The sequence below is a fragment of the Bufo gargarizans genome, chromosome 8 (assembly GCF_014858855.1).
Source record: "Bufo gargarizans isolate SCDJY-AF-19 chromosome 8, ASM1485885v1, whole genome shotgun sequence".
NCBI classification, from domain to species: Eukaryota; Metazoa; Chordata; class Amphibia; order Anura; family Bufonidae; genus Bufo; species Bufo gargarizans.
Window position 1 is genome coordinate 186752802 of NC_058087.1, and position 17310 is coordinate 186770111.

At 45.1% G+C, this 17310-nt stretch overlaps 2 protein-coding genes across 2 annotated transcripts in view; one reads left to right on the top strand and one right to left on the bottom strand.

The window, feature by feature from the left end:
- Nucleotides 1-3714: 3714 nt before the first annotated feature.
- MSS51 (MSS51 mitochondrial translational activator) lies at nt 3715-13524 on the bottom strand. Its single transcript, XM_044304013.1, has 7 exons — nt 13376-13524; nt 10718-10918; nt 10447-10602; nt 9645-9769; nt 8836-9399; nt 4592-4685; nt 3715-4487 (listed from the first exon to the last, which is right to left on the bottom strand). The coding sequence occupies exons 2-7, from the start codon at nt 10897-10899 to the stop codon at nt 4271-4273; spliced, it is 1338 nt and encodes a 445-aa protein (XP_044159948.1). The 5' UTR covers nt 10900-10918; nt 13376-13524; the 3' UTR covers nt 3715-4270.
- CFAP70 (cilia and flagella associated protein 70) overlaps nt 10924-17310 on the top strand; it is a 50715-nt gene continuing 44328 nt past the window's right edge. The window contains exon 1 of the mRNA XM_044304009.1: nt 10924-10938. The gene's annotated coding sequence lies outside the window, so the exon portion shown is untranslated. The remainder of the gene's footprint in view (nt 10939-17310) is intronic.

Genomic DNA, 17310 nt, shown 5'->3' on the forward strand with positions numbered 1-17310 from the left:
GATGTATCACAATGGAATGTTGTGTTGTGTGTTTCGTTTCCTAACTGTAATCAAGATCTCTGCTTGGTGTCAGTGAAAGTGAACAACTTTACTTACATCCAGACCCTATCCAGACCTAACATGACAATCTTTTAGTAATTATCACCCCGGTGTCTGAGAATCAGATATCATCAGGGGGAAGACCGACCATTCAGTGAAATAGAGGTTGACAGCCAAACTGCATGATAAAGCTTTACAGAGGTCAGAGGTTTGTTTTTTAATTGCATGCAGCTCTGAAGCCTGTTAAAGGGGTATTCTGAGATTTTTACTCTGTTGGACGCCCACTGACCAGATAAACTATCCATTGCATAGGTCATCCCCTTTACATGATATAATTGTGTGAGTTTACTGTCACCACTAGGGGGAGCTCAATCATACAGAGTTCAATGGCAGCTGTATAAATCCATAGTCTTCCCCTAGTGGTGGCTGCAGAATTTTAACCTCTATGGCCCTGAGTTGAAAAGCAGAGGAACTGGAGCTCTGTCTCAGAATAAGGCCTCTTGCACACGAAGGTTGTTCATCCGTTCCGTGCATTGGGGACCGCAATTTGCGGTCTCCAATGCACGGTCGGCAGCCGGGACGGATCGAGACCCATTCAACTTGAATAGGTCCGTGATCCGTCCGCACCGCAAAAAAATAGAGCAAGTTCTATTTTTTTGCGGTGCGAACGGATCACGGACAGAAACACCATGGAAGCACTCCATAGTGCTTCCGATCCGTGCTTCCGTTCCGCATCTCCGTGATTGCGGACCCATTCAAGTGAATGGGTCCGCATCCCCGTGATGCAGAGTGCACATGGCCCGGTGCCGATGTTTTGCGGACCCGCCGTATGCGGGCCGCAATACGGGCACACAACGTTCGTGCGCAAGAGGCCTAATAGAGTTGTGACCTGAATTAAGATATATCATGCGACCTACAAAACCTGATGAAGAAAAAAGGACAAATTAAGGACTTTTTTGAAGGGGAAGCGCTCTTGAATTATAGCTTTTTCACACGGTCTATAGGAAACACACGGTCGGAGCACGTCGCCCCCGCGCTGCGGTGTCATAAAGCCACAGCTGATGTAAATTTCCTTCGCTGACAAGAGCTGATCCTAATCTGTATTATGGTGGTTAATGTGCGATATAATTATAATCACATAGAAGGGAAGACGTATAGATTGTCAAACGCCAAGGACAACATATACGTAAAAAAATGTGGAGGTAACAGCGGACATGGGCCTCATGCAAGGAGAAGACTCATCTCACATGGAAGATTCTAAGGCTACAAATTCAAAGCAAACGCTTGTAGCCCCAGAAATATGGAGGCCCCCTGCTGGCCGCAAGCAGTTGGCTGAAAACCCAGGGGGGTCCCTCCCAGCTGTAAGGGCTGTAATGCTGGACTGAAGGGGCAGCCAAAGGGCCCCTACAAATAACTTTTTTTTTGGGCCCCAGAAAAGTCAAATCCACCCCTGCCAATCAGAATACACTTTAGGGAAACTTCTGTAGTTTTTATTCACTGACAGCAAGGAGAGATCTTGAAAATAGTAAATAACAATTTGTCTACACTAGAAACTAACCTTGCTGTCCATAACAACCAATCACAGAGCAGCTTTCATTTATCTACAGCGGTTTATGATCGTTCACCTGGATCCGTCTGCGGACCTCAGTCACCGGAGGCTAAAGGAGGAAGCAAGGAGCCTTCCAAGAGAAGAAGTTCAGGTGTCACTAAAATAGCACAGAGGGGTGAATGGCTGCCGGCGATGCTCATGTCAGACATTTCCTGAGAAACACCCGACCTGATGTCATCAAACAAGGCATTTAGGCTCAGAGGACACCTGAAGGGAAATTCTTCACACTTAAAATTCAGATTATTCTTCCATTATGTTTTAACCCAAATAATGCTGGAAGATGTTTATCTATAAATACAATTGTTACATAACATCCCCTATGTGTGGAAAAAAACACTATAATACCGCCTGCTATGTACAAGAATATAACTACTATAATACTGCTCCTATGTACAAGAATATAACTACTATAATACTGCCTCCTATGTACATGAATATAACTACTATAATACTGCTCCTATGTGCAAGAATATAACTACTATAATACTGCCTCCTATGTACATGAATATAACTACTATAATACTGCTCCTATGTACAAGAATATAACTACTATAATACTGTATATGTACAAGAATATAACTACTATAATACTGCTCCTATGTACAAGGATATAACTACTATAATACTGCTCCTATGTACAAGAATATAACTACTATAATACTGCTCCTATGTACAAGGATATAACTACTATAATACTGCCTCCTATGTACAAGAATATAACTACTATAATACTGCTCCTATGTACAAGAATATAACTACTATAATACCGCTCCTACGTACAAGAATATAACTACTATAATACTGTCTATGTACAAGAATATAACTACTATAATACTGCCTCCTATGTACAGGAATATAACTACTATAATACTGCTCCTATGTACAAGAATATAACTACTATAATACTGCCTCCTATGTACAGGAATATAACTACTATAATACTGCTCCTATGCACAAGAATATAACTACTATAATACTGCTCCTATGTACAAGGATATAACTACTATAATACTGCTCCTATGTACAAGAATATAACTACTATAATACTGCTCCTATGTACAAGAATATAACTACTATAATACTGCCTCCTATGTACAGGAATATAAGTACTATAATACTGCTCCTATGTACAAGAATATAACTACTATAATACTGTCTATGTACAAGAATATAACTACTATAATACTGCTCCTATGTACAAGGATATAACTACTATAATACTGCTCCTATGTACAAGAATATAACTGCTATAATACTGCTCCTATGTACAAGAATATAACTACTATAATACTGCTCCTATGTGCAAGAATATAACTACTATAATACTGCCCCTATGTACAAGAATATAACTACTATAATACTGCTCCTATGTACAAGAATATAACTACTATAATACTGCCTCCTATGTACAGGAATATAACTACTATAATACTGCTCCTATGTACAAGAATATAACTACTATAATACTGTCTATGTACAAGAATATAACTACTTTAATACTGCTCCTATGTACAAGAATATAACTACTATAATACTGCTCCTATGTACAGGAATATAACTACTATAATACTGCTCCTATGTACAATAATATAACTACTATAATACTGCTCCTATGTACAAGAATATAACTACTATAATACTGCTCCTATGTACAAGAATATAACTACTATAATACTGCTCCTATGGACAAGAATATAACTACTATAATACTGCCTCCTATGTACAGGAATATAACTACTATAATACTGCTCCTATGTACAAGAATATAACTACTATAATACTGCTCCTATGTACAGGAATATAACTACTATAATACTGCTCCTATATACAAGAATATACCTACTATAATACTGCCTCCTATGTACAGGAATATAACTACTATAATACTGCCTCCTATGTACAAGAATATAACTACTATAATACTGCTCCTATGTACAGGAATATAACTACTATAATACTGCTCCTATGTACAAGAATATACCTACTATAATACTGCCTCCTATGTACAGGAATATAACTACTATAATACTGCTCCTATGTACAGGAATATAACTACTATAATACTGCTCCTATGTACAAGAATATAACTACTATAATACTGCTCCTATGTACAGGAATATAAGTGCAAGAAAAATAATATGGCATAGCTTCTACATGAAGGGCTATGAGGCGGTGTGAGTTTCCACTACTGGCAGTAACGTTTTATAACACATTAGTGATCTGTTACTGTCAGGAACACTCAAGCACTGATTACCACCTCATCCTGTGATACACCATACACTGAATCCTAATATATATCTCCATCTAGTGGTCATTTCTGGTACTTCACAAAATCTGACTATATCTCCGATATTACGGTATATTTCTATAATATTACACAATGCTTCGGTATTTATTATAATAATCTCCAACAGGAATTGTGTGAATATCAGTTATCTATGATCATCATCCCTGCAGGTAATGTAGGCAGCGAGCGGACCCCACAAACATCTTGGGGGACCTTCCCCTTTAAGAACAGGTGTCCTTTTACCTATTAAGTCTCCTTCAAGGTGTTTGCCGTCTACCAGTAATGCAGCTCTCGTACTAGCGTCTCACTGACACCCGATAATCTGACGCTCCGTCCTAGTCGTCCTCCTCCAGCTCCCCCATGTTGGTCTCGGAACCAAACCACGTTGTGCCCCTGAAGAGTAGGTAATAGGCGTTGCTGCTCACGGGGGGCTTGTTGGGGTCCGACTGCACCTGTTCTGGCTTCAGGGAAGAGAATGGAAAGGGTCCGGCGCCCAGGACCCGAGCGTCCAGCTCGGCGAGGATCTGCAGGGAATACTTCAGCTCTTGCTCGCTGCGAAAGGGACCACAAGGCAGAGGTTATGGACCAGCGCTCCCCAACTTTAAGCTTTTGTAAAACTACAACTCCCAGCATGCCCTGATAGCCGCAGCACTTACCTGTACATGGTGAATAGCGTAGGGATGTTGTAGTCTCGCAGGAGCAGCAGAGTTGGGAGCCAGCCCTCGGCGAGACCGTGCGAGGCGTGAAATCCTGGAAACGGAGGAGAGAGATGGAAGCATCGGGTCTAAAGTCACCGTCCGTCTCCATCCTGACTGGGGCGCGCGGTGCCGATTTTGGACTATGGACATTTGGGGATATTTGCCCTCATTGCTACTACGCACTACTTTATTGCACTTTGAAGGGTTAACTTGCACTGTGATTTGTGCGCACTTATACTGCATTATACCTTGCAAAGTTCAACCTTAGGGCTTGTTCGCGCAAATTGCGGTCCGCAATGCACGGGGCACCATTTGTGGGGCAGCCGCATGGGGATCACAGACCCATTCACTTGAATGAGTCCGTGATCCGTCCGTTACGCAGCGGCATGGAACGGAAGCCCAGAAAGCACTCCGTAGTGTTCCGTTCCGCATCTCGGGATTTGCAGACCCATTGAAGTGAATGCACGCGGAACAGTGCCCGTGTATTGCGGATCCGCAAATGCGGTCCGCAATACGGCAATGGGCATCACACGTTCGTGTGAATGAGCCCTTATAAGTAACAATCGTTTACACAGCCCTATCTCGCAGCACTTGATAATATATGTTGATGTCAGCTACTGGCATCCACCGCTCGTGGCGTCCCACGTGGTGGTCAGTATACTGACTTGTATTACTTCTCTCCCGTAGCTGGCACAGCCTCTACTCCGGGTACTTGCTGTTTGTAATTCCCGGACCCCGTGCTTCCGGAACGGAGTGCTTTCTGGGGTTCCATTCCATGCCTCAGCACCGCAAAAAGGTAGAACTTGCTCTATCTTTTTGTGGAATGGACGGATCGCGGACCGCAATGTGAACGAGCCCTAAGGTTGAACTTTGCAAGGTATAATGGACACAATATCCCATCAGCTGAAGGAACTAACAGGGGACGGCTTCCAAGGGGGATATTACTTTCCATAAGCAGAGCCGACTATTGGAACTAACTATAGATCACACTGGGAAGTAATCGACTGCGGTGATCTTCTACAACTGTATGGGTGACAAGACCCAAATCCATTCTCTGTTGACCTAATATCACCATTGTCTTCATATTTTATAGTATTTATCTGTAGTTTTTTGCTTTTATGTTATTTTTCTGTTGATAAGGATTAAAACATTTTGGGACATATTTTGGGACTTGTTCTCTGAGTGATCCCATAAGTAGAGCGCCTGCCTTATTCTCTACTATATTTATCTCCCTATTTTGACGGGGTGAGTCAAATTGGCAAGAGCACCATATCCGTGAGAACAACTGGGTGAGCCCCTATACAGGTTTTTCCTTTATGTCTGAAAAGACTGCTTATTCGTTCCCATAGACTTGCACTGAAGCTCTATACAAGTTTATGACACACAGAAATTGTAACATTGCATCTGTTTAGGCTGTGCTTCTCCACTCCACCCCTCCCACTAGAAGGTTCTGTATAGAAGGAGAGCAGTCAGGCTTCGTTCACATCACCATTCAGCCTTTCCGTTCTCTTGCTCCATTTAGGAGCAGGAGAACGGAAAGGACGGATTCGTCACATACCTGAGCCGAACGGATCCTAAGGACCCCATAGACTATAATGAGGTCCGTTAGGTTTCCACTCAGAAGATGATTTTGGAGCGGAGACAAAAGTAGTGCGCGCAGGACATTTGTCTCCACTTCAAAAATCTTTCTCTGAGCAGAAACCTAACGGACCCCATTATAGTCTACGGGGTCCTTAGGCTCCGTTTGGCCCAGTTTTGTGCCGAATCCGTCCTTTCCGTTCTCCTGCTCCTAAACGGAACAGAACGGAAAGGCTGAATGGTGATGTGAACGAAGCCTTAGACAACTTTGTTGTCTGCAGATAGAGACTAGTGCTTGGTAGGAGAGACTCAGCCAGACTGCATGAGAGACCAGAAGAAGGCGCAGAGATGGGGAGCCACAGACCCAGGGTTACCAGCCCATTGACCAGAAAGCCATCCAGGCGACTGAGCCTTACAATCGGGGCCACCAGACTTTGGCCAGGGAGCTAGCTTTCTGAGAGAGTGAGGCACAGCAAACCCACGCCTTTCCTCAGCACAAAACCGTCTTCTGTCACGGAAGAGACTTTAGAAGCCAGCTCAGTGCACTGCCTGTGTTGTTTTGCACTTGAGTTCCTCCAGTAAAGAAGCACACTGGTTTACTGCAGACCCCGACTCTCTGGACGTATTTCCCATTGGGGTGCACCACTGCTCTAAAAAAGTTAAGGCCTACTACTTTAACAAGAACCTCATAAGGAGAGACAAGGTGCAATACCAGGCTGTTTTGGGGGCATTCCTGGGCCTAAAAGTCTTGGGATTCAGATGTTCCCACCCTCTGCTCCTTTTCATGGGCAAATTTGGCAAAAAATTGTTACCCACACTGGCTAATCAGGTCGCAGCTTTTAGGTGTGTAGTTCCTCCTTAAAGGGAACCTGTCACCGGGATTTTGTGTATAGAGCTGGGGACATGGGTTTCTAGATCGCCGCTAGCACATCCGCAATATCCAGTCCCCATAGCTCTGTGTGCTTTTATTGTGTAAAAAAACCGATTTGATACATATGCAAATTAACCCGAGATGAGTCCTTTAGGTGAGATGAGTCAGGGACAGGACTCGTCTCAGGTTAATTTGCATATGTATAAAATCGTTTTTTTTACACAATAAAAGCACACAGAGCTATGGGGACTGGATATTGCGGATGTGCTAGCGGCGATCTAGAAACCCATGTCCCCAGCTCTATACACAAAATCCCGGTGACAGGTTCCCTTTAACTGATTTTAGCTCGAGTCCGGTTGGTTGCTGTGTCACTCATAACTTGTGCTGAGCGCGAATATTCGAATCACAAATTTTTATCGCGAATATCGCCACTTTGAGAATTCGCGAATATTTAGAATATAGTGCTATATATTTGTATTCGCGAATAGTGTTGATCGCAAATATTCTAATTGCAAATTTTTATCGCGAATATATTACATTGCCGATTTTCGCAATCAAGTAAATATTTAATGACTGGAGATCACAAATTCTTAAATTTGCAAATTTACGGTTCTGGGTCATGAATCACTGTAATGCAGACATCCTCCACAATGAAATAACCTCCTAAAATCCAGTGCGGCAATATGGCCTCCACACTGACTGACCTCGATGGAGGTTGTTGAGCACACTACACAGCAGAGGCTTTGGGTCGCAGGTCTGTATTTTTAAAGGGGTTTTCCATCCTGACATAGGACCAAGAGGGAATTCTGATACTCTGTGACCGGGTAGGCGCCGGTGTTAGTGATGTCTCTGATCGGCAAGGATTATGGGGGTAATCAGTAATTTTATTCACTGACAGCAAGCAGAGATCTTGATAATGGTGAGGAATGATTATTATACGAGATGGGGGCTATCAATACCTTCGTGGCTGCTTCTTGGCCTTAAAATTGGCCAAACATTTTCAAAAATTAAAATTAATAAAAAAAAAAATAATTATAATAATAATAAAAAAAAAAAAATTGGGCATGGCCAAAAAAATTATGAAAATTTGGAACAAGTCCTGTTCCTGTGGTATTCATGTGGACCCCACTTCCACAGGATCCACAATTTACAGTCCCGTTTTCCATACTTTTTTCACCTGTCACAATGTTCAAGACTCCACCACCCGCCCAGTAGGACCTGCTGGTATCAGGGTGGTGCGTCCACAGTCTGGTCTCCTTTTGCCCCCCCTTGCTCCCTGCTCGACAGGTCTCTCCTCTACAATGACAGGCCCTGTGGTTTAGTGCTGGCTTTACTGCACCTGTCTATTCTTGTGCTCTCCTCAGCTGTCCCTGGATTTCTGTAGCTCATGGAAAGTATGAACTTTTCCAGTCTTTTTGTAGCTACTGCCTGCAGTGAGACCACCATTCTTGGCAGCTGAAGGGCAGATTAAAAAGCTTCACAAGAGATTCACAGCTCCAAGACTACAAGGATTGTAAATGCATAGGATTCTTAAAACTCTGGGCTGTGAGGTAACCTGGCACCTCATCTGACTAGAGAAGGTCAGTCCTGTCAGGTTCTCGATAATTCATGTCTGAGCTAACTATGGATCGCATCTATACAGGATCAAAGTTTAGGATCTTCACAATTCCAAGTATGGCAAAAGAAGAAAATAGGTCTTGGTTGTGAAGGATCGAGTAACGGGACAGGTTGTCAAGCTTGATGTGACATATACCTGGATGGAATCCCACCACGAGGTCAGGTCTGGCCGCTCGTTCGTTCTCCACCAGTGTTTCCCAGAAGACATGATACAGGCCCTTGTAACTGCTCACGTACACTTTACCACGTGGTCCATACGCAGTCAGTGGAGGGATCATCACAGGACTGTCCACCACTTCAGGTCCGATCATGACGACTTCCAGGCCCTGGTTTCCTGGAAACATCTTGGCAAGCTCATCGTAGTCGGTGGCTCTAATATTTAAGGTTTCTATGTGAGAAGCCCCAACCACATGGACAGTGACCGGTCCATTGTAAGGGTCAATATGAAAGGTATCAATACCAAAACCAATGGTCATTGGCCTGGTGAAGAAATCAGTGGTCAATCGTTTGACAGACTCTCGGATTTCACTGTTTTCTGGTTTCGGTTTTCCGGCATTGGACCAAAGGATTCCCATATAGCGGCTGGCGATGATGGCGTCTAGTTTTTCTTCCACATTTTCCTGCATAGTAAACCAATCTTCCCATGTCTTTACATCTGCTGTTGACTTGGTCCATGGAGATGTGGGAAAAGGGATGTCACCTATGGGAAAGGTATAGCATGGTCAATCAATGGTCTACAACAGAGGTCACCAACCTCCAGCTGGTGGGAAGCTACAACTCCCAGGCTGTCATGGCATGCTGGGAGCTGTACTTTCCTATTCCCAACTTTTAAGAAAGCCACAAGTTAGAGACCATCAGTCTACGGTGTCCACATGTCAATATATATGATCAGCAATGTATAATCAAAAAGCACCAGAAATAGGGTGAGCTTCGAGCTATGGCTACCTGTGAATACCAGCCACTCAACAAGCCTGTCGATCGCAGCCACCTTCAGTTTCCTGCAGAACTTTTTATGGACTGGCCAGTTCTCCCTCTGACATTCTGAAGAACAATAGTAAATATTCTGACACCTAGGAGGAAGAAACAGATGGAATGAAGGATGAGATCTTTTTGGAAAATTATGTCTACTGACCTTTTAAGAAGGAAAATGTATTCAAAATTATGGCCAAGATATGGAGTGTCAAGCCATGATAAGATGTCACCATCTACCTCATTATCTACATCCTTAAGATGTTCTAAACATAAGTGCCAACAGACCTATTTTTTGCTGGACTGTCCCGTAAACAGGCCTTCATAAGGGGCATTCCTAGCAGTAGTCTGTACTTTTTCCAGGGCCGAGCTGTATTGATATTCTAATTCCTAAGATGGTGACTGTAGAAGATGTCACTATGGGGGGAATTATTATGGAGACCCCGAGTGTGAGATTCCTGATTATTTATATATAGTGTGGACAGTTCACTGGTAATCTCTAGGAGATTAGAGGAGATTTGGGACCACACACTTACTAAGCTGCCCCACAATACCAGGACATCCCTGCAACATGGGGTGAAGAGAACACATGAGGACGGGTGCAAAAACTGAAGGAACATGGGTAATAAACTATTGTAAACCTCTTAGATTTCAACCATGAACCCATGGCACTTTGTGTTTGTTCCTAAAGTGGCTGTCTCTACTATGTCTCCGGTAAGCTTATCTCTACACGCCTGAAGACAGGCAGGTGACAAGGAGACCTCTTCCTGGAAGTTACCTCTTACAGCGTCTCATGGCACGGGGATCGGGAAGTCGAGACGGCAGCTTTTTGCACTGAGCACAGAACTTGTAGGTATCTTCCATCTTCTGAAACATCTCAGCATATGTCCGAATGCCAAAGTTTGCAGCTAGATCACTGCCTTCAACTGCAGACCTGGCCAGAGAAGAAAGGCGTGATGACCACTAAAGGCCAGAAGGAGGACAGGAGAGAAATACAATAACTTTGCATGAAAGCTAGCAGAAATCGTAGAAGAAGGAAATAGGAGCACCTGTATTCCTCGAAGCTCTTCATGTTCAGCTTCTGGAGGATGACATTGGACAGGCCCGGGACGTTGCTGTCCATGGCCATGAAGCCAAGGGAGTCCGTGTAGTAACCTCTGGCTGCCACAGAGGGCTCCACGCTCTTCTTCTTGGAAGCCTTCTTGTTGGAGGAGACTTTCTTGTGAGACATTATGACCAGCTGTGGATCACTGGAGGAAAGCAGGTGAAGGTGAGGACATCATCTTCATAGTACATATAATGACAACACCGACCTCTTCTTATAGAGAGACAGACCATAACAATACCTACCTCTCTTCTTATATACAGAAACCATTAGAACACCTACCTCTTCTTATATGAAGAACACCTACCTCTTCTTATATGAAGACCACACATTCACCTCATCTTGTCTTATATGGAGACCATAATAACACCTACCTCTACTTGTACAGAGACCATAAAAACATCTACCACTTCCTATATAAAAAGACTATTAAAATACCTACCTCTTCTTATATGCAGAAACCATAAGAACACCTACCTGTTTTTATATACAGACTACATAAAAACACCTACCTTTTCCTTTTCTTATACAGAGACCTTTTCTTACACCGAGACCACAAGAACACCTACCTCTTTTTATATACAAAGACGATAAAAACACCTTATATACATGGACTATTAGAATATCTACTTCTCCTAAGGCTACATTCACACAAACGTATTTTGCTTCCGTGTCCGTTCCGCGGATTGAATGAGAACCCATTCATTTCAATGGGTCCTCAAAAGCACCGTGTGCTGTCCGCATCCGTATGTCCGTTCCGTAGCCCCGCAAAAAAAATAGAAGATGTCCTATTCTAGTCTGTTTTGCGGACAAGGATAGGGATTGTTACAATGGATCCGCAAAAAAAAAAAAAACGGATGCCATACGGACGTCATCCCTTTTTTTTGTTGATTCGAATTTGCGGACTGCAAAACACATACGGTCGTGTGAATGTAGCCTTACAGAGAAAATAAGAACACCTGCTTCTTCTTAGGCATCCCACACACGACCGTTGCCCAGCCGTGGCAGTATTGTGGCCCGCAAACAGCGGGTCCGCAATATGCCGGCACCGGATGTGTGCTCCCCGCATCACGGTTCGGGGAACCATTCACTTGAATGGGACCGCAATCCGGAGCTGCGGTGCGAAACAGAGGCACGGAACCCCACAGAAGAACTACAGGGGTTTCTGTCCGTGCCTCCGCACCGCAAAAAGATAGAACTTTTTTTTGCGGTGCGGACGGATCACGGACCCTTTCAAGTTGAATAGGTCTCAATCCGTCCCAGCCGCCGCATGGATGTTGCCTGTGCATTGGGGATCGCAAATTGTGGTCCCCAATTCACGGAACGGCCGCACAATGGCCGTGTGCATGAGGCCTAATACAGAGGCTACTACCTTATCTGATACAGAGACCATAGGAACACCTACCTCTTCTTAGACAGAGCGAGACCATAATACACCTACCCTTTCTTACACACAGAGACCATAAGAACACCTACCTGTTCTTAGACAGACACCACAAGAACACCTACCTCTTCTTATATGTAGAAAACACAAGAACACCTACCTCTTCTTATATGTAGAAAATACAAGAACACCTACCTCTTCTTATATGTAGAAAACACAAGAACACCTACCTCTTCTTAGACAGAGACCATAGAACACCTACAGTACCTCTTCTTTTTCAGAGATCATAAGAACACCTACCTCTTTGTATACAGAGACCATAAAGACTACTACTTTATCTGATACAGAGACCATAAGACCACCTACCTCTTCTTATAAAGAAACACTCATCTCTTCTTATATAAAGAGACTATTAGAACATCTACCTCTTCTTATACACAGAGACCATAATACACCTACCTCTTATACAGAGATCATAACACCTACCTTTTCTTAAACAGAGACCATAAAGACCACTACCTTATCTGATATACAGACCATAAGAACATCTATTTATTATACATGGACCATAAAAACACCTACCTCTTTGCATGAAGAGACCATAAGAGCACCTACCTCTTCTTAGACAGAGACCATAAGAACATCTACTTCTTAGACAAAGACCATAGAACACCTACCTCTTCTTAGACAAAGACTATAAAACACCTACCTCTCTTTAGACAGAAACCAAAGAACACATACCTCTTCTTACAGAGATCATAAGAACACCTACCTCTATTTAGACAGAGACCATAGAGCACCTACCTCTTCTTAGACAGAGACCATAAGAAAATCTACTTCTTAGACAAAGACCATAGAACACCTACCTCTTCTTAGACAAAGACTATAAAACACCTACCTCTCTTTAGACAGAAACCAAAGAACACATACCTCTTCTTACAGAGATCATAAGAACACCTACCTCTATTTAGACAGAGACCATAGAACACTTACCTCTTCTTAGACAGAGACCATAGAACACTTACCTCTTCTTAGACAGAGACCATAAGAACACTTACCTCTTCTTAGACAGAGACCATAGAACACCTACCTCTTCTTAGACAGAGACCATAGAACACCTACCTCTTCCTAGACAGAGACCATAGAACACCTACCTCTTCTTAGACAGAGACCATAGAACACCTACCTCTTCTTAGACAGAGACCATAGAACACCTACCTCCTCTCATAAGGAGAATGTTTTTATTGACATCCCACTGATGAATTCTCCTAATGTCATGGGCGGTGACCCCGGGCGTACACAGACATGACTGATCAGCGGGCACTCATCGCCCGTCGCTCATGATTACAGCTGGCCACCAGGAGATGTCTGCCCTATAATTAGACGCTTCCTGCATGGTCCAGGAATCTCCAAAGCAGGTGACAGACATGACACCAAGAGCCTGCAAAATGGGGGTCAATCCCAGGGTGACTTTTATGGACCTTTCTCGTTGTCACTTTATGGTAACATATTCCACTAATCCTAAAATATACAGAGCACCCGCACCCACCCCCGACTGCAAATGTACAAGCGTCAGTGACAGGACGGTCTCCATACTCCACAGGAGCAGGGGCAGAGCTATAGGGGGTGCAGAGGTAGCAGTCGCTACCGGGCCCAGGAGCCTGAGGGGCCCAAAGACCCTTGTGGTGCATAAGACACCGGTATTATAGAAAGTGCATGCTGGTCCAGCTACACCTCTGGCTGGAGGGAAGGGGTTAGGTCAAGAATTTGGTATGGGGGGGGGGGGGGGCGTTTCAATTTTTACCTCGGGCAAACACAAAGGCTATGTGCTTCCTGCCCCTGGCCACAAAGCCCTGAGGGACCGGGGGCCCCAAGCTGAACTCCTGCACCGGGGTCTATGAGCCTTTAGCTACGGCCCCGCACAGGAGATGTCACCGGTGACAGGACGGTCTCTATACTGCACAGGAGATGTCACCGGTGACAGGACGGTCTCTATACTGCACAGGAGATGTCACCGGTGACAGGACGGTCTCTATACTGCACAGGAGATGTCACCGGTGACAGGACGGTCTCTATACTGCACAGGAGATGTCACCGGTGACAGGACGGTCTCTATACTGCACAGGAGATGTCACCGGTGACAGGACGGTCTCTATACTGCACAGGAGATGTCACCGGTGACAGGACGGTCTCTATACTGCACAGGAGATGTCACCGGTGACAGGACGGTCTCTATACTGCACAGGAGATGTCACCGGTGACAGGACGGTCTCTATACTGCACAGGAGGATGTCACCGGTGACAGGACGGTCTCTATACTGCACAGGAGGATGTCACCGGTGACAGGACGGTCTCTATACTGCACAGGAGGATGTCACCGGTGACAGGACGGTCTCTATACTGCACAGGAGGTTGTCACTAGTGACAGGACGGTCTCTATACTCCACAGGAGGTGTCACTAGTGACAGGACGGTCTCTATACTCCACAGGAGGTTGTCACTAGTGACAGGACGGTCTCTATACTCCACAGGAGGTTGTCACTAGTGACAGGACGGTCTCTATACTCCACAGGAGGTTGTCACTAGTGACAGGACTGTCTCTATACTCCACAGGAGGATGTCACTAGTGACAGGACTGTCTCTATACTGCACAGGAGGATGTCACCGGTGACAGGACGGTCTCTATACTGCACAGGAGGATGTCACCGGTGACAGGACGGTCTCTATACTGCACAGGAGGATGTCACCGGTGACAGGACGGTCTCTATACTGCACAGGAGGATGTCACCGGTGACAGGACGGTCTCTATACTGCACAGGAGGATGTCACCGGTGACAGGACGGTCTCTATACTGCACAGGAGGATGTCACCGGTGACAGGACGGTCTCTATACTGCACAGGAGATGTCACCGGTGACAGGACGGTCTCTATACTGCACAGGAGATGTCACCGGTGACAGGACGATCTCTATACTGCACAGGAGGATGTCACCGGTGACAGGACGGTCTCTATACTGCACAGGAGATGTCACCGGTGACAGGACGGTCTCTATACTGCACAGGAGATGTCACCGGTGACAGGACGGTCTCTATACTGCACAGGAGATGTCACCGGTGACAGGACGGTCTCTATACTGCACAGGAGATGTCACCGGTGACAGGACGGTCTCTATACTGCACAGGAGGATGTCACCGGTGACAGGACGGTCTCTATACTGCACAGGAGATGTCACCGGTGACAGGACGGTCTCTATACTGCACAGGAGATGTCACCGGTGACGGGCCGGCCAGTGACAGCAGTCCAGAGCAGGTCCCGGGCAGAGGCGGCGGTCTGTCACCACCCTGTCGGATCTCAGGGTCTTTTCCGCTGTCTGCTGGCCCAGCTCCAGCTATGGATCCTCCTCACTGATAACTAGCGGCAGGTGCCACTCTGCCCGACACTGACCACGGATACCAGTGTGCTCTGCAATAAAGTCTGCTCCACCTGCGGTCACACACACTGTACAGTTATTAGTAGATGGGGGTCCATGCTGTCGCCTGGACAGTGACCATGTCATAAAATTCGGTTTTTGTTTGTATTGAGAGTATTGGGGTCGTCTCAGCCAACAAGCTCGCTGACAGCAGCACTGCCTGGCACCCCCCACTCTGCGGAGCCCCCCTCATGGCTCCTCAGGTTACATCGCTGCAGAGACATCTCTGTTACATGTGCTAAATATATGTTTACATACCGCCATACTTAGGTTATGATCACACAGACGGTGGAGTCACAGGAGCGCCATGCAGGGGGTCACACAGCTGTCCCGGAGCCCTGACACCCCTCACTTAGGGGGGGGGGGGATTCAGCGGCAGCCGACCTGACCTCCCCCATGTAGTGATAAGGGGGCACAAGCTTCAGGGGGTTCTCGTCCTATGCATTCATCTTCATATACAGACGACAGATTTTATCTTTACAAAGGTAATACAAGTCAATGGATAATAGATAGATAGAGAGATAGGGTTCATGAACACGACCGTATGTATTTTGTGGTCCGCAAAAAATACGGATGACGTCCAAGTGCATTCCGTATTTTGCGGAACGGAACAGCCGGCCCCTAATAGAACAGTGCTATCCTTGTCCGTAATGCGGACAATAACAGGACATGTTCTATTTTTTTGCTGAACGGAAATACGGACATACGGAAACGGAATGCACATGGAGTAACTTCCATTTTTTTTGCGGACCTATTGAAATAAATGGTTCCGTATACGGTCCGCTAAAAAAAACGGAACAGACACGGAAATAAAAAACGTTTGTGTGCATGAGCCCTTAAAGGGGTTGTCTCGTTCATCTTGCCATTACTGAGATGAGACGCAGCCCCTCCCGCGACGCTCCGGCACTCGCGGTTTCAGTAGCTTACGTTGCGGTGGATGAGAGCTCCAGAAACAACGTAGCACAGCGATGTGAACTACTGAAACAGCGGGTGCCGGAGCGTCCTGCTGCTTCCCGGCGGGTGGTGGGGGTCACTGACCACAACTCTCTGGACTCGGTCCTTTAGTCAGTTTTTGATCCAGCGGCAAGATGAGATGAGATGAGACAACCCCCTAAATACGTGTAAAAAAGACATAAATCCATCAAGTTTAACCAAGGGACAGGAGGGGACGTGAATTTTAGAAAAGGGGGGTGAGACCCAGAGCCATTACTGCTTTTATTTTTCAGTTCACATAGCCGTATGAGGACGTATGTTTTGCAGGACAAGTTGTACTTTCCAACGACACCATTTAATATTGTATAGAATGTAGTGGGAAGTGGGGAAAGAAATTCCAAAGGTGGTTGAATTGGAAAAAACCCCCCACAATTTTGCCAAAGTTTTACAGGTTGTTTTTTTTACAGCGTTCATTATGCGGTAAAACTTGTGCTCTTCATTCTCCAGGTCAGTACGAATCCGGCGACTCCACATATGTATAGTTTTCCTTGAGTTTTGATACTGAAAAAAAAACTGGGAATTTTTTTTTTACCCCCTATAACATTTTTGCAGTTATGTGTGCGGAGCTTTATGGGGGCTCGTTTTTTGCGGGCCGATCTGTAACTTTCATTGATACCAATCTGGGGTGTGTTTGACTTTTTGATCACTTTTTCTAAGTTTTTTTGTGGGATGAGAAGCGACCCAAAAATCGT

What these genes read in the sequence shown, in the direction of transcription:
- MSS51 (XM_044304013.1), bottom strand. Translation starts at nt 10,899, where the DNA reads ATGTCTCACAAGAAAGTCTCCTCCAACAAGAAGGCTTCCAAGAAGAAG. An exon ending in GCCATGAGACGCTGTAAGAG is followed by an intron (nt 9,770 to 10,446) that starts GTAACTTCCAGG and finishes TCTTCCTCCTAG; the next exon opens with GTGTCAGAATATTTACTATT. An exon ending in CGTGGTGGGATTCCATCCAG is followed by an intron (nt 4,686 to 8,835) that starts GTATATGTCACA and finishes CTCCGTTTCCAG; the next exon opens with GATTTCACGCCTCGCACGGT.